Source organism: Ambystoma mexicanum, chromosome 13 (genome assembly GCF_040938575.1).
Source record: "Ambystoma mexicanum isolate Mex_15411 chromosome 13, UKY_AmexF1_1, whole genome shotgun sequence".
Taxonomy (NCBI): Eukaryota; Metazoa; Chordata; class Amphibia; order Caudata; family Ambystomatidae; genus Ambystoma; species Ambystoma mexicanum.
In genome coordinates, this window is record NC_090938.1 from 97,363,614 (window position 1) to 97,389,621 (window position 26,008).

The following is a 26,008-nucleotide window of genomic DNA, read 5'->3' on the forward strand; positions in this document are numbered from 1 at the left end:
ATCCTCAACCGGTGAGCTTGTCTCTGCCACCTTCTTTTCTTCACACTGAACTGTTCAGCTTTCCAATACTGCCCAGGCTGCTTATATGGGTTTCTGAGACCAAGACATTAGGGAACATACTTTTAAGCAATAATTGATACAATTCGTGCAGCTCAGTTAATTTAAATCCTACTCTAATGAGCTTTCTACATATGTAGGCCTTCTCGGACATTGTCTTTCAATGCCTTGTATGTCTTTATGTTTACTGATCATAATCTATATGATTACTTGTTGCACCATTTCTCAGTGGTCCCTGACTACCATGCATGCAGAAGACCTGTCCATAGCATTGATCTATATATGTCATGTTACTGGGAGTTAGACCGGGCACCGCTGCCATTTGCATGGTCTCTAAGGGCTCCAGTGGATCTGAAGGAGAGGGGGCTGGTTTGGTAAGTGGGGAGAGAAGGTAAATGCAAGATAGCTTTGCTGCTGTGGCGTGGTTGAGTTTCCAGGTGGTCTGTCTCCCAAGGATCAAAAAAACAAGGAAAAACTGTCAGCTAGACTTAAGCCTTGTGTTATTTCTGCAATCTCTGCCCAAGCAAGATATAATCCAAAGCATCACAAAGCTCACTGGGTCTGCCTGGCATTCGTGACCCAGATGCCCAGCAGATGATTGCTTCACAGCGGGAGCAGGAGGTGCATTCAGCTGGGAAATCCTATGAGGTTTGCTCAGGTGCGCGCTCCGCTTTTATAATCTGATTGCTTATGAAGCTGACGAGGGAGGGCATTAGCATTTCTGATGTTTCCATGTCTTTGTAAAAATTGATTTTCTTTGTCCGCAGATGAAAATACTCACAAGAAGCGGACATTTCTAGGTATCTTAATGCGTCCTCGGAATTATAAGGGTTTAATGCAGTTTAACGTAATGCATGGTGGTCTTGCACAGCACACCCCTGCCTTGTTTTCGCTGCGTTGTGTGGCACGTGGTTCTTCAAAAAAAGAGATCCGGTTAGTGGCATAAAGGGAGAGGAAGGGTATTTGCAGCCTGTGGTGATGGAGTGTAGACCGGGAATAGCAGCGTCCTGGTATGATTGTATGCGGTGTGTGGTGTGCTGGGACACTGGGAGACCACTAGCGTGGAGGAAGACGTATCAGATCTGAGCAGGCTGTGCAATGAGCTTAGATTACCTTTTTAGTAGTTAATGTGGGCAGGGTGATGCAATCATGGGTAGAGCGTGTTGAGTGCCCGCTGTGATCCATATGTGTACTGCAAGCATACAAGTAGATTAAAAGTTGAATTGGTTAGTTAAGGCAGTTGGAGGTGGTTTGAGGCTCTTGAGGATCCCGGTTATTGGTGCTAGCATTTGTGGTACATATAAAAGTGGCTAGAATGGCCAGTCACACTAGGAATATTCAGAAATTGTGCAAACTGGGAATAGAATGACAGAGAATTGTGAAGATGGGAAATAGGTTGCGATTGTTAAAAGAGGGAGTATGCAGGAGTAGAGTAACAGTATGCTGGGATTCTAACAGTTACATTGGGAAACAGTAAATCCCCTAGGATTCTGGCATGTCGAGTATGCCAGAGTTCTTAAACTGGGTATATTCAAGTTTTCAAACTACCGGTCAGTAGATTTGTGATATGGGTGACATGCCCAGATTTTACAAACTGTGACTGCCTAAAGGTTGTCAAACTGGGGGCGCTGGTTTTGAGCAAACTGAATATTCTGAGATTTGTTACGCTCACCTGGCTCCCACGGGGGCGTCGATCTGAACTGGACAGCTGCGGTTTCCACCAATGTGACGCGTAGTGCCGAGATGACGGACTGGACTGGCCCACCTAGCTTCGTTTGCTTGGCCCGTAGGAATATTCTTCTGCAAATGGAGAAAGGGAATTAACCACCCGTGGAGTTGAGCGTTAACCCCCCACCCACTCCCACTGTTCTCCCCACTGATCACCTTTGATGTCCCCTCTTATAGTCTCACCTGATGGTTTGGAAAGATGAGCTCTCCGTCCTGCATTGAGCGCAGGGGCGCGTATATAACCAGTTGCTTCACTGGCTCGAAGGAATAGGTGAGTTCCAGAACAATATTGACTCTGAGATTCCCGGCAAGACGCCGTAAGTATGTAGTTCGTAAGAGTTCAAATGTCTGACTTTCACTCTGTCAGATTCCTTGCAGGTTGCAGCTTGACCCTGGCGAAGAGTTCCTCGTGGCAACCGGTAATATTCAGGTAAGGATTTGTATTATCCAACACAGTTCGATAAAATAATGTAAATATGTAACCTGTTGCTTTCTCCTTTATTCAGGCGCTGAGAGACAGTATGAAGTCTCGGGGAATAATGCCTCCGGCGGTAAAATCAGGTAAGTCTATTGTGGTGAGGAGGTTTACCCTTGTTTGTCACTTTGTTTCACCTTGCTGTCCTTTTGTTTCCCCTTAGGGGCCGGGGTTCGGCGAGGATGCAGTGGAAGCTGCGCCGACCCGTGAAGAGGAATAGTACCCCCGGTGGTAAAATCAGGTAAGTCTATGGGGGGTAACTAATATTGCCTCTGTGTATTCCCTTGGCTCACCTTGCTGTTCTTGCCTTCCCCTTAGGTGCCGGAGTGCGGCGGGAACATGCAGAAGGATGCGGTGGAATGTGAAGATGCTGCGACGGCCGGTGAGTTCAGCGCGGCGCTGCAGCAGGCGAGGCGACGCGCATAAAATAACTTTTGCTCTTACCTTTTCTCCTTCTTTCTCCCTTTTTCTAGGAGCTCCAGACTCGAGGCGGGCGTGGCAGAAGACTGGATGCAGACTTGCAGGCACAGTGAGCGTTACGCTGCTGGATGCAGAAAAACGCGAAACCTCCAAAGTAGTCCCAGGTAAGTATTCCTCCCCAGCCCCACCCGAGTAAAAAAATAGTCCCTAGGTAAAGTAGTCCCTTCCAAGCCTCTTTTGGCTTGGAGCTCTTGCAGCATGGTCTGCATCAGGTAAGTTTGCAGCATGGTGTGCATCAGGTAAGTTTTAATCTATGAGCCTGGCGCTTATGGCGCCACAGCTAACTTTCCATATGAGCCTGGCGCCATAGACGCCAGGACTGCACCCAAATAGCCCCTAGCAGGGGTTGTTGGGCTTGCTTGGAATAACTTGATGCCTGCTTCCGGGGTTGCTGGAATTGGTCTGGCTCCCCGGGGGTAGGCATCATGACAGATTTTTGAAACCTTGTTTCATGGGACTGTTATGATGGGCTCTGGCTGGAAGATGGGACTATATTGCGATTGTACAATTGTGATCGTCAAATATAACCGAAAGGGTACTGTAATTCTGTAAACTTGGAATGTACTTTGATAACTGGTTGAATCACCATGGCAGTTGCTTCAAAGCATTGAGTCATTGTCCATGGGGTATTCTTCGCCTGGCAGGTGTCATTATACCTTACTCTGCTGGCAAGAATAGCATGAGCAAGTGTGAACTAATAGGGAGTGTACATAGTTTCCAAACATAGTTCAGGGAGTTAGGCAGACTAAATGCTTGCATTTGTATGGATGTATATTCATACATTATATATGCGCTATCTTGTAGAGAGAGATGTGGTACATCAGAAACAGGAGTCAGACACAAAGTTGGCATTTTGGCTATAGAATTTTATTTTAGATAAAAACACCTACCTTTTGTAAGGCAGGCATGGTATCGGAGTCAAGACGGATACAAGTGATCACAGTTCAAGGGTGTTTATTGAACTTCAATGGGTTGGTAAAACGCCTATCTAAATCTACGGATGGGAGAAAGCTACGACCATCAAATAATAATAATGCAGTCCTAGTCTCTGTCAAAATTAAAGGGCCTATACTAATAAACCTATTGCCAATCCTTACTTCTAAATACAAAATGGTGTGGGGTAACAATGTACGCAAAAGAAAAGTGTTCAAGAAAGGATATGTCAGGATAGTTGAGCATTTGGCTTCCCTTCCGCACGTTTTCAGCACAGGGCAAGGCGGCACGTGCGGGCTTCGCACACACTCTAGCTTCTTGGCCACGAGGTAACAGTACAACACAAAGGCATCCGGGCCTTCAGCCCAAGTCTCTCTTGCAATGACAGTCTCTTAATGCAGAGGGCCTGATGCAGCACACAAAACACAAGTTTTGTTTCCTTTGTCAAGGTTTCACTTTCACAAGTTCAAGACTGGTCTCCTTCCTTCGGGCTCGGACCATGGAGACCCCTCGTCCGAGCTCAGATCCCCTTTTCCACAAGATTCACAAGTTGGTCTCCCTTGTTTGGGCTCGGACCATGGATCCCCCTCGTCTTGGCTCAGATGCCCTTTTTATTCCAGAATCAAAGACTTTCGAATGTGTGATGGATTTTGCTTGAACCGTCGCAGGACCACTTCGATTCCCTTCTCACAATTTACACTTCAAATCGATCATCTGTTTATTTTTCCTTTCTCCAGGATACCGTACAGAGACCTTCCATTGAGCACATTTACAGTGCTGGACTACTGTCAACGGTATCGTATCCTTTCTCCTAATGTTCATATATCCACAAGCAATTTAGCTTCACTCATGTCGTTCATCACACATGTTTAACAATGTTCCTTCCAGTGCTCACTTTACAATATTGCCGCTTGCAACCTTCACTTCAACACAGACCAGTCCTCCCAACTCACTGGCTGTGTTGTTCTCTGTCGCGTCTTTGTTCTTGGTGCCAAGGCTTTCTGTCAACAAGGTCACGGGTGTTGCCACTGTCATGACCCTCTCGTGCCTGGCCGTCTTACTCCCTCATTTAACTGCCAACTCGAAAACTGCTGTACCTTTTGTGTGTTTTGCCTCGCTCAGTGTGTGCACGCGTGCTCCACCTTTTATCCATGTGGGCATGTGTAATGGAAGTCAGGTGTGAGTGATTGTCGATAATTGCCTGGCCTCGCCTGACCATAGTATTGGGACATGTTATGTACACGGCTCGGGTGTGAGTCTGTTTTCTCCCAGAGCAGACTGTCCGTGGGAAAGTTTTTGTGCAGGAAAAGGGTGGCAGGGGGTTGAATTTCTAAATATCCCATCAGGTAGGATGGGATACAGGTGTTACCGGGAAGAGGGGGATACCGCATCTCACCATCCGGTGTCCCACTCCCAGAGGACCCCTCACCCAGGTGATCTTCCCATACTGGTCCACCCCCAAGAACTGGATCCAAAAGCGATGGCCGTGTCCAGGGCACCTGGATGACAAGACCCCGGGGACTAGCGGCTGAGACACCTGGTTTCTCACACTTTCCCCTAGCTCTCAAGGGAAGTCCCTACCTAAATTAAAGATAACTGGATGCTCCTAGTCAAGATGAATGTCCAACCAACATAACCGTCCTGGGTATCAAAATTCTCTTGTGTCCCTGCCACTAAACAAAAGAAATGAAAGGTCAGGAGGAGGACTCCCTCTTACTGAAATAATGCACCGCAATCAATTGACAAATAACCAGAGAATAGTTAAAGTCGCACTGAAGGGTCAGGAGAATGACTACCTTCTCCTGGATTATCAAGTTTCAATCGTGATGACGGTCTATAATGCACTGGTGGTAATTCAGCATAAGCATCACTCTTCTGGTCTTGAACCTCCTTTCATGCTTGACTCTGTATTCTGCTGCTTTCGTGTCTGATTTACCTCCCTTTTGCTGGTACAATGTAGGCGTTCTTCAAGATCAAACAATACTTAAAGAGCCCTTGTAGCTCCTTCCAAACTGCTTTTAGAGTGAACCTAAACTCCCCCTTTTCTGATTTCGCCCCCACTGAGGAGACTTGGATACTGCGCCTTTTTGGACTTGAATGTCGCTCAAACAACCACTCAGGTTCAAAGGGCCACTGGGACTAAAAAGGTCAGTCCTGATGTGGTGATCTTCCTTCTGACTCTTGGGGGTGCTTCTTAAACCAGGGAGACCAATCCCACTCTTTATATCTTTAGCAATTTTAACACACTTCCAGTGATGAAGGGAATATCTCCCAATGTATTTGGTACCAGTTTGTTACTACAGTCCCTCTCTGAGAAGGGAGATCAGTCCCGTAGCTACTCGCACTAGCTTTACAATCACCACCTCCTCTGAGACAAGGGAGATCCTACTTATTTGTGTTCACACTCGAGGTACTTTGTTGGTAGTCACTGAGACGAGTGAGATTACTCCCGATGTTTCCCAGACTTCTAGTACTTCTCTATTTATCACTGATACAAGGGAGATTTCTCCCCAGAGACTCTTTTGGCATGACTACTGGGATGAGGGCGATCGCATTGGATGCCGATCTCAGCTGGCCTCATTCCCTTAGTGGGTCTCCTGTGTTCTCCCTTGCCTGTGTTTGTAGCGGGACATGTCACTGGTTCTTTCAAGGGCAGCGGATCATCGGGCCAGCGTCTGTGACTGCTTTCCTCGTTCTCGTGGCGACACCGTAGGACCCTCAGCAGCGCAACGCGGTCAGCGTCGTTCTTGGGCCAGCCACTCCACCTCCATAAGGTTGCACCACTGTTTTCCAACTTCAATCATCGTGGTAAACCCTCGCTCAGTCAGGCTGCAGTGGACTCCCACGGTTTAACCCTGGCGTCCTCAACGGTACTGATCAGCTTCTCCAGTGTTCTGTCTTCTCTCCCATTTTGAATCTCCCGGAGTGTTCTTCCTCGCCTCAATATCTTCAGGAAAGACTTGTAAATGGCCTCACGTTTTATTGATTTAACTGTGCTCAATCTCTGAGTAAAAATAGATTGAAGAGTAACAAATGCATAACAGTAGTGCTTTCATATTGGGCGATAATACTTTGAGGAGGTCTTGAAGTCTCAGGGATGAGAATGTAAGGGGGGTTCTGAATGTAAAGGAAGGACCTATCCCCAGACGGGGAGCCTTTCCCTGTGAGGACATGCTTTTTACCACCCCTATGGGGATTATTGGGTAGCGCCTCACCTCCCTAGCCTCACAGGGAATGCCTCTGCTCTGGGGAGAAGCGACGAGCTACCATGAATATTCACAGAGAATGTGTTGAGCTATACGCACAAGTATTCCAAGGCATTCTCAGAGCATTGTAAGGTAGAGCGTGAGTAGTGTTGGGTGAGGTGATCAAGAGTGCACAAGGCCATTATTGTAGGTATGTGGAGGCTTAAAATACTGGCTGTCTCTATTTCTGGGCCACAGGCAAACCCTTGAATATGTATCCTGTGTATCCTGAGGCTGCCAAGCCAATCCAGAAGGGGGTCTAATCCAAGAGTAAGACTTGCCTGGGTGAATGTTGTTGGCAACAGAAGACAAGGGTGTGTAGAGGGTGCAATTCATAAAGTATGTGATGCCTGGCCCTAGATGGAAAGTAAACAATGTGTGTGCTCTGTATAGCACTTAATGCCAGAGTAAGGCCACGGCACAGCACCAAGCAGCGGGGATGGAATCTTTCTGGTACAAGCTAGCAATGCAAGCACCAGTGTGACCACTTGGGAACACTGGAGGGTCCCCCTTACCACCAAACACCCTCAAACTGCCAATTCTATGGTGGGGATAAATTGGTCTTTCAGTAGCCGGTTCGCTGCTGAGGAGACCACCCTGAAGCTGGAATACCAGCACACCTGCATTATTGCGAAGAAAGAGCTCCTCTGGGAATCTTTTATACAGAATTCCAATTTCCAACCCCTTCCCTGAGCTGCGTTGCCTAATTATTTGAAAAGGTCGATCTAGTTGAATACCTTGATGGCTTAGTTTACTGAAGAACCGCTCTTTCTACAGTTCTGAGCAGTCTCCAGGCTAAAATTCTCAAGGCAGTCTCAAGTCCCAGAATGGAGAGAGTGAGCTTGACACTCGAATGAATTTGCTCCAAGAACGGTACCAGAGGCAAGAGAAATGGTAATCCGGGAGTTGGTACACTTGAAACTCTTTGAAAGCAAAGGGGGTGTTTGCATTAAGACCTGTTACAGCACAAATGGGTTTACTGCAAAGCTGAACTCTCGAACCTCAGTCCTTTGCCAGCAGCAGGATAAATTTGGGATTTAGGCTACAGATAAGTTGGCAAATCCTTCAAAAGAATCTTTTCAAAATGTGTCCAGGATTACTTTAAAACCTATGGAAACGCACATTAATTTGCACCAACATTGACCCATCCCCAGACTAATACTTTTCCAGCAGCAAGGAAAAGTGTTTTGAAGTTCATTCGTTCAAACTATTTCCAAAATATCTCCCTCCTATAAGGGGATTCCAGAGAGAGGCACTTGAAGTGGGTGGGGAAGTAGTCGCTGAGACATATATCATTGCACAAAGACTGGCCCCATCTTTATGTGATCGGGTACAACTTGCAATACTGATGCAGTCACCACATTTGTGCAAAGAGAAATTGTATGTGATAGGACAAGCACAATTAAAAATGTTGTGCTGATGCTAATACCATTGTTTACACCAGTCTTATTTGGTTATTCTGCTGGTTCTACCCTTCTCCTCTGCCTCTATTTAATGCCTGGCTCTGTACCAGCCAGTTCACAGGGACTCTGGCTTGCGCAATTCCGGGTATTGAACCAGCCCCAACCGGTGCGCACGCTCCCTGGTATTGTGTGTTTTGTGTACCAAGACGTTTCCTAAGGGGGGGCAGAAGTGAATGCTGTCCGCGACCTACCTCCATTTGGATTGCAAGCCTAGCAGCTCTACCAGAAGTCATACCCCCCCGGCCGAGACTGTACTTTTGTTATAATGGCAGGTTGTAGCATTGGTGTCAGGTCATTGAAGTGTTATTGATTTTTTGTGTTTATTGTTGCAGTTTTAAAATAAAGTGGCAGTACCACTAGTGCTAAATATTAAGAGGTTTTTTGATATGCTCATTTGTCCCAGCTAGCATGCCATTGCCAGTGTACATCTCGCCCAATTACGAAGTTACACTCTGGACCCTTGGCAGATCATTGCTTGTTTCCTTATACCCGCATGACCAACCTAACGGTTCCATGTGATAATATCCCTGCAAAAATGTCGCCATAGAAGAATGCTTATTTTTTTTTTTTGCGGCAATATGACCCCATGAATGTGCGGGAGACACCCCGACAACCCCCATCTTTTTTTAAAGGGAGCGGGGAACACCCCCGCTCCTATTTAACCCATAAATAATGTTGCCTATGCTGTTTCCCAGCGATTTTATATATATATATATATATATATATATATATATACCGACATTATTTATGGGGATAATATTACTTGATACCAACCTAACCTGATCTGCATACCCACTTAGCAAATCATTGCTTTAGTACATTGTCCCCTTTTTCCTAGATTAACCTGTGGCCAGTTGCACATTATAACTGGATCATATTATGTTCATTTAACCCACAATTCTGTGGACTGCATGGTCAGCCTCTTAGCCCACAGACCGAGGAGGGTCGACACTCCCGCTGAGGTTATAGGTCTGGCTCACACGCATTCCTCTTAATCTAAACTCAACACTTAACAAGTACTTTGCCCCACAAACCTTCGAATGTGGAACCCACCTGTAGTAGCAAGGATACCACTTTCCATCCACCAGCCAGCCACCCCCATAGACCCACTCCTCCCTAAAAACTACTGAGCCCACATTTTGCCAGTCTTCATTTTTGTAGGTCAATTGTTATACTTTATCTTTCATTGGTCAGTATGTTCACTGGATATCATTCAATGTCTTAGTTTTAGGATTTCCTGCGAGAAATGGTGTTGAACAGAAGACTAACCTCGTCATCCTTCCTATTCTAGAAAGGAGATAAGCAGGAGGTGATGGGAAGCCTGGAAGCCATCATCCCAAATGAAACTGGTCCGCAGCCACTGCCTTTCCCACCAAATATGGTCCGGTCGGGGTCTCCGAAACTTGACCCTTCGGAAGTCTACATGAAGTCCAAGAATATCTTTGAGGACAAACGTAAGTGATATATCAGAACCTCCCTTAAGATTGTGCGTCATTTGTACTTGAAGTTAAATTTCACCAAATGCCGAAGTAACATAGTCTTGAACGATCAATCTCCAAGTTTCGTTTTTGTCCGGTGGGGGTCTAATTAATTACTGAACTGTATATATACTTTATATGTGGGACTCCAAGCATTTCAAATTCAGCATTGGCAGAATGTGAAGAACAGTGCAGTTCACCAGAAACAATATGACACTATGGTTCTCTCCTGTCACCCTTTACACTGGAAGCCTGTGTACTTCAGAATCATTTGCCTTGTGTCCAAGTGCCGTCAAGATCGAGCTCTTCCTTTTTAAGTTGACGTACTACGTCTGTTTTTCACTTCCGCCTATTGTGGCCTTCTCTGACATACGCCTAGATGTGAGAGTAGGTAGCCTGGACCGGCTCCACGCTGCAGAATACGTAACCTGCAGATATTCCATACCTTGCTAGACCGTTAAACCTTCGGAAAGCAGTAACAACCTTATCATTCACTGGAGATGTCCGACCCTCCTTCTAGCAATGATGTTTCTTTGTGCACTATATCTGCTGCGCATACTTTTTGGTTGGGTGTTTGTGGAATTATGAGGCCGGAGACAGGGTGATGCTGAAATTATATTTATTTCTGGCTTTAAAGTGATTGTCCAATTTTAACAAACTTAAAATGTCTTGGTGGTTTCTTCACTGCTGGGGCTTCCTTCCCCAATACTTGACTGCAGAGAGGTGTCTTCTGTTATCCCCACCAATCACCAAAGGCTCTGCCTAGCTGTCCATTCATTGGCTGGGAAGGCATTGTCCTGCCTCCCTTAAAGCTGGGCTTCACCGCCGTCATATCCGCCTGCCCCTGCAGCACAGCGGAAAGTCTTATGGCGCTTTCATCAGCACGGTTCGCCCGGCCCCGGGACCCGTGTGCATATGGGCGGGCCCTGGCATTTGGATTCCCTCCCAATCTCAGCCGTGCCTTGAGGCAGGTGTGGGCTGTCTCCTGTCGGCGCTCTCGCCCTCTTACCAGTCCGGGCTGCAGACTCCAGGAAGGCTGCCCTACTGGGTTGGGTGCATAGCATGGTGAGTAACTGGCCATGCAGATGCCGAGGGGCTTCCCTGCGGCGTTTCCCTGTTGGGGTTGATTGTTGCACTCGTGTCGGGCTCCCTGCTTGTACCTCTCCTCATGTCTGTCCGTCCTCTGTGGGTTGTCTGTCTCCCCCGCGTCTGTCGGTGATACCTCCTTACAGTGTTATTGGGAGATCACAATACTGTATTATCCCTTTGAGCGCAAAGAAACATACGGCTGTGAAGGAACGCTCAATGTTCAGTGTAACGTCAGAATTTAACCTTTGATGTCCGACTTCGACACTGCGACAAAGTCCCCTGTCTGACCTTACTGTTGGACTGAGTGGATGCCAAGAGTGAAGTGGGTACAGCCACAAGCCATGTGTTGCTGGGCCCATGTCAAATGCACTGGATCGTCCCACCATGCCAAGTGTGTTAGGCAGGCATTACCATATTGCTGTCTTAGAAGCTCCCCACACTTTAATGGAAGAGCTATGGGGCGGTGGACCCGCAGAGACAGTAGTACCAGCATGCCGTGATCTGCTCTAACAAGTGCACACATCTTATCCAAAGCTACAGGGGTTGGAGTGGGACCCGATCGAAGACAGGAAACTTGCAGTTAATCGGTCGCATCACAAGGTCTCTACCCATATATATATCTTAGTCCTGCTAGGCGAAGAGTACTTACTGCGTTTAGAGCTGGGGAGTGGCACAGAGAGAGAGAGAAGAAATCCCGTAGGGAGGGACTAACCAATCCCAAGTCCCCCCTCAAAACTGCATGCCATGCACAGAGATGGGGCCATCACCGTTCCTAATGCAAATTATATGGAGAGACCCATCTGAGTTCCATTAGGCCAGAGAGAGGCCAGATCAAGTCCCTATAAACAGAGGTGCCTGTGGTAGAAAGCTGTGTCCGGAGAAGGAGCTGATCTTCCGATGACTTGCTAAGCGTGCAGGAGGAGCTGGAGTGCAGGAGGCGCTGGAGTGCAGGAGGAGGCGCTGGAGTGCAGAAGGAGAGAAACACAGGAGGTTGAGGTAAGGAGGCCGAATGAGATAAATACGTAGGGGGTTGGGGTGAGAGAGAGGGGGATCAAGTAGGGGGGGACTTGATGACCCACAAGTCTGCAGAAAGATGCCTAAGAGCTAGGGAGTGGATAAACGAGAGGCTGGAGAGAGGCACAGAAGAGACTGTGGAGAGGGAAACGGAGGAGGCAGGAGGCAGCAAAGGGAGTGCAAGCCAGGATGCAAGGGAGGATGAGGCGAGACTGGGGAGAAACGCGAGATTCAGGGGGATGCAGAGAGCAGGAGACCCAGGGAGCTGGAGAGAATGAGCATCAACACCTGACCAATTAACGGACTGTCCCAGTTGTGCTCCTTTTGGGAGTTATCACTCTTTCCTCCTGACAGCATTGTGTAGGAATAGTTGCACTCACTACACTGTGTGATCAGATGAAAAGATGGGAGGAATGCCACCAGGCTCTCTCCCGGGCTGCAATGAAAGAGAGCAATAAACAGTCAGCATACAGGTTACTATACATCTGCACCCCTCAGCCTTTGGCCCAACAAGCCGAGCCTGATATTGGTTGCAGAAATACAGCTAACACCTTGGAGTACGAGGTGGAATAAGAGATGGAATGGGGACTGAATCTGTCTGGTTAGCTCTTTCAGTAAAGAGACAACTAAGGGTCCCAAAGGACAAGAGGGGGGGGTCCAGGAGTAGGACTCCGGAGACTATGGGATTTCCCCAAAGAACAGAAGAGCAAGCACAGATCAAAAAGCAAAATACCAAAGCAATCCAAAGTCTAGAACATTTGAAAGTTCCAAAGTGAGACCATACACCACCCTTGGTACAGAAGCCGGTTCCTAACTCAGAACAGTTTGCTTGACCAGAAATGAAATATGAAGCAGTCAGCAGTAGAAAAAGTTCTTGGATGCCAGCCAGGAACAGAGCCAGGGTCAGAGAAAAACGAGCCCGGTATTCTAGGCAGAAAGGCCAGTCTCAGTTTATCCAGAATAAAAATGTCCAGAATGCATAGACCGCAAGTTGAGAAGCAGCACTGACTGCTAGCTTTTATTTCCATGTCTGTCCCGTGCTGATTTGAATGCTGTGTGCCAATTGCGGAACACGTGTACAGCGCCTTGACATCCTCATTTGCCATGTTAGTATTTAGATCTTGTGCTGCTGATTAAGCAGAAAGGGCCAAGGGAGTCTCCAGCCAGTGACGACTGCCGGTGGGTGAAATTGCCAGGATGGTTGCGGGCGGTGGAGAGACTGCCCGTCCAACCCCAAGGCGCTGGGAAGAGGAAGAGTCCCAGGTGGCTTGGGAGTGGGTAGCCTGGTTTTCCTTGAAAAGAGATTCACAGGATTCAGGGGGAAAGAGAGACCAAGGAGGCTATATAGATGGAGAGCAAAAGACGGTTCCAGAAGGCTAAATAAAAAGTCCCAGTAGGCTGTAGGAGAGAGAACCATGAGGTTGTGGAAATAGTTTTGGCAGCTTGAGAGAAATCCTAGAGTAAAACCCAAGAGCCTGGGAGAGAGCCCCAGGAGACTGAAGAGAGGAGTGAGGCAACAAGTCTGGGGTGCGTGAAAATCAGGCGGCTTTGGAGAGAGAAACCCAGAAGGCTGGGGAATGAGAGAATTTAAGAGAGAAGAGGCAGAGGCTGAGGAGGGCAACCAAGATGTAGGAGGCTGTGGAGAAAGACAACCCCAGGAAGGTGGGTAGAGAAAGACCTGAATGACCTGGGGAAAGAGAAACCAGGAGTGAGGGATTCAAGGGGCTGAGGGAGTGCAAGATCCAGTAGGTTGGGGTTGAAGAGAAAGCAGAAAGCAGACTAGATGAATGAGACCCAGGATGCTTGGGAGATAAACCAGAGAGACAGAGACACACACAAGAGGTGGGGGGGTGAGACGGAGAGACCCACTAGGGGAAAGGCGGGCGAGAGTGAGTCTCGCTCTCTCTCTCTCTCTCGCTCTCTCTTTCTCTCTTCTTTCTCTCTTCTCTTTCTCTCTCCCTCTCTCTCTCTCTCCTCTCTCTCCTCTCTCTCTCCTCCCCCCCACACCCCCATAAAACCAGGTAAAGAGAGACCCGGGAATGTTGAATGACCCAAGAGGTTGGGTGGAGCAATCGGAGGAGGATGGGTGAGCATTACTCAGGACTCTGGGAAACAGAGACTCAAAAGGTTGGAAGAGAGTAAACCCCAAAAGACTGTGGTGATAGGAATTCAGGATGCTGGAAAAAGAGAGAGTGATACCCAGGAGGCTAGTGGGAGGTATAGAGTGATGGAGCACGCTGAGGAGTCTGCAGAGCGAGAGCCAAGAGATGGGGAGGTGTGGGGGGGAGAGGTTGGAGGGAGGGAGACCATCTTAGACAAACCCAGACCCAAGAGGATGGGAACTGTTCGATCTTGTTGATCATCAACTTCTTGCGGACAGATTAATTTCGGTTGGTAAATGCACCAAAGAGGCAACGGACTGGTTTAAATCTTTTTTGGGTCCTCGGAATATGAGAGTAACGAAGGACAATGCCTTTTCCATTGCCTCTATATTATGTCATGTTCCCCAGGGGTCGTGTCTTTCGCCCTTACTTTTTAGTATCTATTTGCGACTTCTCTGTGCTCTTCTGTCGGCTATGGGCATATATTTTGCCAATTATGCCGACGATACGCAGATTGTCATCAAACTCACTGGCTAGTATTAAAAAGACTCAGAGCGTCGTATGAACTATATTTTTTCAGAAATCCAGAATTGGATGGCTAGGAACTCACTGGCTCTTAACAATGCCAAAATGGAGTTGCTTGTTTTGGGCACCCAGCAGTGGCTAAAGAAGCTGGATGTTAGATACAAGAATTTTCTGATTGGCCAACATATTATTCAAGTATCAAAAACTGTAAAAACCCTCAGTCTTTTTCGACCCTCAACTGTCTTTTAATCGGCAGACCTGCCACTTTTACATTCAGCTTCTCTGGCAGATACAGCCTTATTTATCTAAAGAAAATCTTGCTTTGATTTCAGCTGCGATTGTGAACTGCAAGCTCGATTACTGTAACAGCCTCCTAATTGGTACGTCCTAGGCTAATCTTGGAACGTTGCAGGTGATTCAGAATAGTGCAGTTCGTGCTGTGCTTGGTCTCAAGCGCAACCTGCACTTTTCTGAGGCTAGGCGCAGCCTGCACTGGCTGCCTATTCAACAGCAGTTGCAGCATAAGGGTTCCCCTATTGTGTACAAATGCCTACAGGGCGATGCTCCATCCTATCTTACCACTAGGATAAAAAAAAAAGTTGCACGCCTACTATTATCTAGTTGTAATATTTCTTTGGTCCAACCCCTGTCCACTTTGAAGAGGATTGGTGGTGCCAGTTTCAAACTTTGGGCTCCTGCTCTATGGAATTCAATGCCAAAACACCTGGCTGAAAGCAGTTCATTAACTGTTTTGAAGAAACAACTAAAAACCTTCCTATTTGATATAGGTCATGGGTAATCCTCCAGCTTTGACTTGACATTCATCTTCTACATTGCCATCTTCATGCAACATCTACTGATTCGTCTTCTGTTAGCTTGTAGGATGATTTCAGCTCATTTCTTTGTCTTTTCTGGACTGTTTGTTTTCGTTGTCTGTCTTTTTATCTCCTCCTCCTCTGTGCGCCCTGAGGCCTCTGGGTTAGTGGCGGAATACAAGAACGCAGATAAATAGATAGATAGAGGAGAAAGATGGACCCAGAAGGTTGTGGAGAGAAGAGAAGAAGGAGAGTGAGGAGCGAAGGACCAGAATATTGGATGAAGAAGTTTGCAACGTGATCTCTCGTTACAGAGGTGTGGAAGTAGGAGTTTGTGAGAGAAGATGAAGGGTAAGTGCTGAGAGTAACTACACCGAGAGTGTGAGGAAGCCAACCTTTCATATAGAGGGCATATTGAGGAGGGGCCTGAAGAAAAGGTGAACAGTAAATAAATAAAGTGAACATCAATCGCAGTGAAGAGCCTGAACCATAAAATAACCAGGAGTAGCGGGAGCAGGCAGGTGGGGGTGGTGGTGGTGCTAGGAGCAGGAGTTGGAGTGAAGATGCAAGGAGAACCCTGGGCGGGTGTAGGAACAACTCTGATGCAAAGCATTGAGAAGATGCAGTAGAAGCAAGAGAATAGAGATGGAGAGAAGGAAAGAATAAGACCTGGTACAGTCTTGTGGATGGAAATCAAGCAGGCGAGAGAAACTGGATTGGAAGGCCATAGAACCAGGCCCCAAAGGGAGGGAAGTGGTGCTGAGATCCAAAGGTACCTCTGAAGTCCATAGGATAGCCCCCTCTCTTCTTGTGCCCCGTTCTGTAGTTTTTGACAAGCTCCAGCATGACTACAACTACAGCATCGTCTGCTAATATGCAGCTCAATTTAAGACCCAGAAGGAGGCCTCCCCACCATCCCTGAGCTACTCAATAACATTGCCAAAGAAGCTACAAACACTAGCGACTCTACATAGAGATGGCAAGATTGTGAGAGACACTTTCCTTGAAAAATGTTTGTTTGACGTGGGACACCAACCATAAATTCAGGACCCGGCCTTAGCAAGAACTGAAAGAGCTTTTCCTTGGAACTTTTGAACCATGCAGAGTGACCCTTCCACTTACTTTAGCCCACAACCTTCCTGACCATGGTCACGTTACATTTGTGCATATTCATGGTCCTTCTAACACTAAAGTTGTCATTGGAAATACATCTTAGTACCTGAAGACAAACGATGCATGCACACAACCATGCACACTTGCACACACTCACCCACAGCTATCCCGGAATGCACTTCTTTGAATCACTGCAAGAAATCCATCTTAGCATCTGAAGACTGAGATAGTCTGCAGGTCATTTTTACAATGACACAGCATTTGCCTTTACACATGAAGTGGTATAAAATGTTGGCTTTTATATTAAACCTTTGTCATCTGTTTGTCACTCCCATACAATCTGTGATTTCAATCTTATCTTATAAATAAAGCAAAGAGTAGGGCAGAATGAAAGGCTATATTGTGGCCCATGAAAAATCAATAATCTAATAAATAGAAAAAACCTTTAACTAGCACATTTAAAATTAAGAAAATACATACAACTATCAAATAAACAATTACAAAACATAAAACATCCATTTAGCAATATAAATGATGTAGACAATATACAGTGACTCTTAACCTCTCATAGGATAGGGTGGCTCTACTTTGTTGGGCCTCTGGGTAGTAGGTAAAGTATGTGATTTACGATTACAACAGTTTAGATGACTTTTTGTGGTAAAGAAATATTACACAAAAGCCTCCTCATATCAACATTGCCTAGTTCTCTACATGTTTCTCTTTGTGGTCCTTTAATTGGCGAACATTCATCAGGAGCATAATAGTTGTAGCCACTGATAATCCTGGGTGTTTAAGGTTTAGTGAACCTTGAATCACTTAAAATCAATTTTGGTATGTGTTTTTTCACTAGACGCTTAGTTTTCTTCTCACTATAGGCTTCGGTGAATAGTGGGGGTAGTGAACTCGCTCTGGAGCGCTTCTCTAAATAATCCTGTTTCATGAGCTTACTTGGATTGATCTTGTACGCTCTCTTTTATAGAGTGTGTCTTAGATGACTGAAACATCACGATTTGTCCATGAATAGGTGCAGTTCAATCTGGACAATTTTGTCTTTAGCCTGCAGTTAGTTGGCAAGGGCATTGATGGTCAATATAGTAGGTCGCTAAAAATCTCTTTCCATTGGGTCTCTGGTCAATACAAGTCTGTTCAAAAGCCGTGGTGCTCTATTCCACATTTTAGTCTGCGTCTCCCTGGTGTTTACAAGCAATTTTTGGCCATCCAAGACACTCTGTACAGGAGATTGTACAAGATCAATACAAGGAAACTCGCGCAACAGGCCTATTTACAGAAGCATTCCGGAGTGAGTTGACTACCCCCACTATTCACCAAAGTCTATAGTGAGAAGAAAACTAAGCGTATAGCGGAAACACGCATACTAAAATTGATTTTAAGTGATTCTGGGTTCACTAAACCCTAAACACCCAGCATTATCATTGACCACAAATATGCGCCTGATGAATGTTCGCCAATTAAAGGACGATGAACGGAAAAATGTTGAGAACTCGGCAATGCTGATATGCGGAGGCTTTTGTGTAATATTTCATTACCACATTGTCATTTAAACTATGTTGTAATGATAAATCACATACTTAACCTACTATCCATGGGATCAACAGAGTAGTGCCACCCTTATACTATGAGAGGTTAAGAGTCACTGTATATTGTCTACATCATTTATATTGCTAACTGGATGTTTTATGTCTTGTAATTGTCTATTTGATAGTTGTATATGTTGTATTAACTTTTAATGTGCTAGTAATAAAGGTTTATTCTATTCATTGTTATTGATTTTTCATGCACCACATTATAGGCTGCCATTCTTCCCTACCCCTTTACTTCATTTATTAAAGGGTAGGGACTGCACGTTTATTTACTGTACAGGTGCGTTCTGGTGTTCACCCTTTTTGTTAATTACAATCTTGTCTTCCCATACTTGGTGAACTTGCCTATGTTTAATGATTTTATATTTATAGTATCACATCTCTTCACACTTGAGTGTAGAAGAAATATAGCATAATGTGTATCCCCTGTGATAAACCTTTAGATAGATTGAGTTATTCCGTGCCCATGTTAAGCACAACATAAACCCCAGAAGTGGTCTCATGTGTCTCGCACAAGATGGCGCAAGCATAGAAATGTCAATGAGAGAAGAGACCAGGCTTAAAAATGCTGGTGGCGAAGAATAGGAGATGCTTAGGAAGTGGGAGAGGGCAGCTGCTCGATGCCTTGTGGTTGATTCTGTGTTTCTGGTCTTGTTGTATCTCTCTACTGTGTTCAATACTGCCACAATACCAGCAGCACCTATCAATGGTGCGATCCATCCGGGGAAACGGTTCCACAAGGTTCACCTGGCCCCCCTCTGTTTCCATCCCACCCCAGAGACTTGTAGAGTGCCTCCAGGGGCCCCACCCCAATTCTTTTAAATATCTAATTGGCTTTGCTATGCTGCCTACTTCAATCTTGGAAGATTAGCAAACGATCTTACGCGGATGATACACAAGTCTACATCGAGTTCTCCGGAGTAGGAGAGTTTATCAATCTACAGTGCTATGTTTTGGCCCAAGCATTAAAAATGAAAGCTCAAAATACCTCCAGGACAGGTGGACATTTGAAATAAGATTTCGTTCGTAACACTGCTGTACCGTACCTGCAGGATGTGACTCTGTGACTTAGCATAAATATTTTATCCATAGTAGCCGTACCTTTCAAGCATGCTAGGCTTCAAAATCTGTTTAAATTAATCTTTTATGTATCTAGAAGTTTAATCATTCTTTCGTATCTCTGAAGATTCCTACTTGACTAATGCTTTTTACTTGTGCTTTTTTATAAGTTCCGGCAAATGTTTCCGGTTCATCTTTATTTTTGTAATCACTATTTTATCCAGTTTATAATAATGCAGATACAAATTTGCAAGAAACAATCGGGTACTAATTTTAACAACATTGAACATCTTCAAACCCCCCCTTGTCAATACCACCTACATTAGCATATACTCCGCAACAAGCTTTGTCTTGTTTAGCTTTACAAATAAGTATGCTATGAACTATTCCCACCAATAATCCAGCAAAGACATAGGACTGCTCCTCGCTTTGGACCGCTTGTCTCTCAGTGAATAATCTAAAGTAGAATTCTTTATTTCTTTTCCTTTGCACAGTTGTCGGAGACTGTTCACAGGTGGAAATCCAGGCTAGACAGTGAAATTGAAGATGAGCCAAGCAAAATGAAAGTCCTTTCTCAGTGTAAATAAGGCTCGGTGTAGGGATAATGAAGGTAGCGAGATCACATTCCTAATTAAAAACAAATGTGTCTTCAATACAAAATAACCCTACAGGCAGCAACAGTAACTGTATGGCTAAATCAGCGTTAATAATCAAATCAATTTAAAGAGCAATAATGAAAAATTTAAGAAAAACAGCCACCCTTATTTAATTAGTGATTTAAAGTGACAATTCAAATATAATGGGGGAATACCCATTAGCCATATTGCCCCAAGCCACCTCTCCCTTCTGCTTATAGATTATGTAAAATAAATGCTGGGGCTAAATAGCTATACCATCAAAACCGTATTAAAACAATAGCTGGAATGCGATTTTCTTTTAACTGCTGCACTATTTTAAAAGAAAATAGTTATTTGATGATTCTTTTTTTTATGTCATCCTTGAATCCTCTCTCTCTCCTTCCCTCCTCATATCGCAGACCTTGCCAACATCGCCCACTTTCAGCTGCACCTCCTCAGAGGCATTCTCCCTTCCCTCACCTTTACCCAGAAACTCATTGTCTGCAGAGCTCTGGTCCTCTCTAGGCTGGACTACTGCAACAGCCTCTTCCTCAATCTGCCTAAAGCCCCCCTTCGCCCCTTCAACTAATCCAGAATAGGACGGTGAGACTTCTATTCAAGCCAAGGGACAGCATCTTTCCTGCCCTAAAATCTCTCCACTGGCTCCCGGTTGCTGCGAGGATCAAGTTCAAGACACACTGCATCATCCACAAGGTATTTTAGGGCCAGGAACCCCGCTACCTCCAACTCTCTCTCCCTAAATACCTCCCTGCAAGAGTCCTTCGGTCTGCTAGCTGCAACTCTTAAGATCAGATGCTTTTCCAAGCAGAGAGTGGGGGTAGATCTCTCTCTTCCACAGGAGCCTCCCTCTGGATTGGCCTCCCTGCCCCTCTCAGGCTTGATCCGGATCGCCTTAAGTTCCGGAATCTTCTCAAGAACCTCCTGTAAAGCACCAGAGGGGGGCGTCTGTACTCCTGCTCTCTATATGGCAGAGGAGAGGCACAGAGCACCCCAGCCAAGATTCTCTATGCAGTAGCTAAGGTTGAGCAATCTAGGCTTAAGCTCTCAGGCGGTGATGCGGGTTGGTTCTTAAGTACAGTGTAGTCCCCAGGCACCCACAAAGGAATGTCCACACACTATGTTAGTGAAAACAGTCTTTATATACAAGGTTCAAGGTTATATACACAATCACAATAATACACTTTGTACTCTGGCAATACTATAATGGCAAATATATACAGGTCTTTGTGGTACCACTCGTTAACTATCGATTCCTTTGAAATGCGGCCCCAAATAGCATACAAATCAGATTGTAAGATGAATCAATGATACATAGAAAGAAAGGAAGTTAAATCGAGCAATGGCAGAACAGTCCCCGGTCTACCTAGAGACAGTTCTGTGCGAGGATCCCCCCCGCCCCCCCCACCTGGGCAACATGTAAATAAAGCGTATTGACAAGCCCAGTCCAATTATGCTCAATATAGTCTTGATTCCTCCTAAAAGGTTCCACGAACCAAAAGTACCTAGCTTCAGGGAGTTCTTCGATGAATCGTCGACGGGCCCTTATTAAGTGCACTCCCTTTCAGGCAGGAGCCACGGGTCATTGAGAGTCGGTGCAGAAAAGGGTGAACACTGTCTTTGCGGCAGCAGCTTCAGTACTTGCAGTCCTCGTTGACGATCTGTATAAAACATCCTGCAACCAATCACTCAGAAGGGCATTCAGGCAGTCAAGCAGCCAATCAGGCTCACTGCACATTTAGGCCATTCTTCTCCATCCAGACACTCACAACATAGAATGTGGATTTGGACAAGCACCCAGCCATTCAGCATTCCACAGTGCATTCATACCAGTTTCGGGCATGGGTATCTCAGTGATTGGGTCAAACACCAGATACTAGACGGCCACAACATGAAATGCTTATTTGTCACATACTCCATTCACCCAGGTCCCACCCCACTGGCGTACCTACAACATACAGTAATTGGGAAGGCTCCAGCCAGTCTGGCCTGGACTTCCCCACACTAACACATATGGAACTTCCACCCAACAGCCAGTCAGTGGGAAGGGACAGAGTCAGGGCTTCCCAGGACTTCTGGAATACACAGTAACGGGGTATAGAAAGCAAGAGTCCACAGTGGCAATCTTGTTTCCCATCAGGAATCAACTGATTCCAATGGCATGGCCTTGGTATCCCAAAATGGAGGATAGTCAGAGCACCTGTCAAATTCAGCATGGAGCTGCTACCAGCCCATACCCTGCTCTGTGGGCCGCACACAGGTACCCAAACAAATACACTAGGCGTACAGGGCGGTACTCCCATTCAAGGGTGCCATAAGGGTATCCCAAGGGTCTGTTCACCACAACCAAAAAGTGGAAGAGCCGCACCGCCACGAGTCCCACATGAACTCCTGCGCGGAAAACCAGATGAAACACACAGCGCTTTGAGGTCATACCAATGATAGGCGCTATATAAATGCCAAGCAACATAACATAACACATGATAAAGCAATAAAGGACAAGGATATGGAAGCCCTGGTGTTCAGTCAAACGATCAAAAAAAAGGGTCGAATGACCTTTTGCTCGAATGCAAAAGGATCGGAAAGAAAAGGGTCACATTTTTTTTATTTATTAATATATATATTTTAGTTTGGGTTGGTAAAAAAATGTATTTAATAAAGAAAACGGGGGGATTAAGCGGGGAACCCCCCACCTTAAAAAAAAGACCCTTTTTTTCAGTCCTTTGACAGTCGATCAAAAGGCATTCGATCCTTTTGTTTTCGACCCTATCACTGGCAACCGGAAGCCCTGTCCCTCCAATGCATTTCCAGCATCACAGTCGCCCCCCTCCCCAGACTGAGGTTAGGGCGTCTAATCTCCCAAGAGACTGACATCCTCATCCAGACGGTCAACATACCTTCTGGAAAGGCCATCTGCATTATCATGACTCTTCCCTGGTCTATGATCTATGCTGAAGTCTAGCCCTTGCAGGCTAATGGACCACCTGAGCAGTTTTGGGTTTTCACCCTTCATCTGCATAAGCCACTTCAGGGGCTTATGGTCTATTTGGACCTTGAAGGTAGACCCTGTAAGGTAGGGCCTAAAACGCCTAAGTCACCAAACTATACTGAAACATTCCTTTTCGACAGTAGCCCACCTAAATTATCTACCCTTGAGTTGTCTACTGATGAATATGGTTGGATGTTCCCTCCATTTGTCATCTAACTCGGAAAAGACTGCACCAATTCCGATGTCGCAGGCATCCGTTTGGACAATAAAGGGCTTGCTGTAGTCAGGCGCACACACCACAGGTGCCCTACACAGACTTTCTTTCAAGCCAACAATGGCTCTCTGACAGTCTTCGGTCCAATTAACCTTCCTTGGTTGTTTGGGCGAATTCAGAGGGGCAGCTATGTTTCCACAGTCCGCCATGACGTTGCGATAATAGTCAGTGAGGCCCAGAAAGGCTCTTACGTGGGTTTGAGTAGTGGGAGTCTCCCAGTCATGTACATCCTGTACCTTACTGGTTAGAGGTTGGATTTGACCCCCCTCCTACCTCATGACCAAGATAAGTGACTTTCCCCTGAGCTATCTGGCTCTTGGTGGCCTTGATAGTGAGGTTGGCCCTTTTCAAGGCCTGCAACACCTTATCCAGATGTGTCAAATGCTCTTCCCAGGTGGAACTGTAGACAGCAATGTTGTCTAAGTAGGCCACACAAAAGGCCTCAGCCCACTGAGAGCATGATCGATTAATCTCTGGAAGTTGGCAGGTGCGTTTTTCAATCCAAAAGGCATGACTCTAAAGGTGTGCAGTCAAAAAGTCAAACAAATGAAGTCGAAAGACAAAAAATGTTGAAAACAAAATGTTGAGAAAAAAAAAGTCGAATGTTTTATTTTTTTATTTATATGTATTTTTTGGGTTTAGTAAGTAAAAAAAAGGGGTAAAAATAGAAAAAAGAGGGTTGGAGGGGAACCCCCCATTTCGAATAAAAAAGTTAATGAAAAAGAAATGTGACTTTTTTTTTTACATTTTTTTTTCTACTTTTTGGCTTTCGACATTGTTTTCGATGTAATGAGTATAAACCGACTCTAAACTTGTAGAGCCCCTCAGGTTTTGAGAATGCATCTTTTCCTTGGTATGGTCCATCAGAGCTATTTGCCAATAGCTCACAAATTTGGCAGCACCTATGGTGTCCATCAGCCCTGGGCAATGGGTGCGCGTCAGTTTTGGTGACGGCATTGACCCCTCTGTAGTCCACACAGGACTGCCAATCCTTGGTACCTGCCTGGGAACTTGCCTTGGGGACAAGGACAACTGTACTGGACCAGGGACGGTTGAGGGTTCAATAATACCCAGATCCAACATCTTCGCGACCTCAGCTGGATGTGGTTCTTAACCGTGTCTGACATCCTGTAGCATCTGCTTTTGACAATTTCGTGCTTGTACCATGGAGTGTGAGGCCTGGTGTCAGCGAGAACAGAGGCGCATACTGCTGGAGCAAGGCCCTGCAGGCTTCTGCTGCTCTGGTGTAAAATCTGGAGAGAGATACACTCCCTCCACTGAGCCATCCTGAGGGTTGCTCTGCAGCAAATCAGAAAGGGCTCGCTCATCCTCCTCTTCTTGCTCGGAAGCTAGCAAGAGACATGAGACTTCTGCTCGCCCATGGAAAGGCTTGAGCCTGTTGACGTGGAATACCTGAGGGGCTACACCATTGACTCCCATTTCAACCAGATAGTTCACTTCGCCCATTTTGGAGATGATCCTGAAGGGTCCAGTACACTTCTCTGCCAAAGCTCTAGGCTTGGTAGGCTCCATCACAAGGATCTCCTGACCTGGAGTCCAATCCACTTGTGATGCTTTAAGGTCATGCCAGTATTTGTTCAATTCCTGGCTTGCCTGAAGGTTCGCTGATGCCTGGCCCATCATCTGTATCAGCACATAGTCTCCCACTTGCTTGGCAGGACCTGGAGGGGTGGCTTCCAAGTCTTCTCTGATCAAGGCAAGGGGTCCCCTCACGGGATGTCCAAAGAGTAACTCAAAGGGGCTGAAACCACCACCCTCTTGAGGTACCTCTCTTTAAGCAAACAGCAGGCATGGCAGAAGGATATCCCATTTCCTCCTATGGGGCTCTTCCAAAGCACCCAGCATGCCTTTGAGAGTTTTATTAAATCTCTCAACCAGACCATTGGTCTGGGGGTGGTAAGAGGTGGAGAACTTGTAGGTTACCCCACACTCTTTCCACATTATTTTCATGTAACTCGATATGAAGTTGGATCCTCGGTCAGAGACAACCTCCTTAGGGAATCCAACTCTGGTGAAAATGCCCAGGAGAGCCCTCACCCCTACTGAGCCTGATAGCCAGCCCTGTCGTCACACTTCTTGTTACTGCACTTGCACGATCCGAAGGACACAAGGCCGAGTAGGACCATTTTTTATTCTTCATCCCTGTTCCTCCCCCCACCCACGTCTTTGCCTTGTGGCACCTTGAAACACCATTTGCAGTATAGGCGCATTACAAATACCCAGTAAAGAAATAACTTCTTATTAATTCAAGATAATGCTTTAAACAAACTTGTATCCCTTGGTGACAAAATGTAATTAGGCGAGATGTCCAACAGAATCTCACTTGCCTCTATTTCCGGTCTGAGAATTAAATTCACGTAAGAGCAGCCGAAGCAATTTGTATTTGGGCACCAGCGTCAAAGGGTGAGGACTAAGGGGACATGCAATGACGCCCCACAATTACTTTTGCTGATCTTTTTCAATCTCTATGCCAGCCTGGCTGAACAGGCATGTATCTTGCGGTCCTCCAGCCCCCCCTTGTGCTCAGTCAAGCAGCTTGCAGCCATGGTCTGCTCTTGCCCCTCTCTTCCCTCTGATGTTCTTGCAGCCTGGTCGAAGGTGGTCCACATCATACCAATTTTGAAGAAATACTCCACTGACCCCCAGCAAGCAAGCCAACTATTGGCCCATCTCTCTCCCTCTGTACTATTCCAAAGCTATTGAACGTGCAGTCTTCAACTGCATCACTGACCACCTAGAGGGAAAAGGGCCCAGTATCCCTCTTCAATCTGAGTTTCTCTTCAGACGCTCCACAGGGGCTGTGCTTATCCGGGATTTGAACTCCCTCACTATGGCTCACTGCTGCCATCTGTTCTCCTTCCTTATTCTCATTCCTCTCCCTTCTGCATTTGGCATGAATGACCATCCCTCCC

General features: G+C 46.1%; 1 protein-coding gene across 2 annotated transcripts in view; it reads left to right on the forward strand.

The window, feature by feature from the left end:
* MAGI3 (membrane associated guanylate kinase, WW and PDZ domain containing 3) overlaps positions 1 to 26,008 on the forward strand; it is a 1,006,442-nt gene that overhangs the window by 751,356 nt on the left and 229,078 nt on the right. For both annotated transcript variants that reach the window (XM_069633359.1, XM_069633360.1), the window contains exon 12: positions 9,673 to 9,835. In XM_069633359.1, coding sequence (XP_069489460.1) covers positions 9,673 to 9,835 — 163 coding nt within the window. The remainder of the gene's footprint in view (positions 1 to 9,672; positions 9,836 to 26,008) is intronic.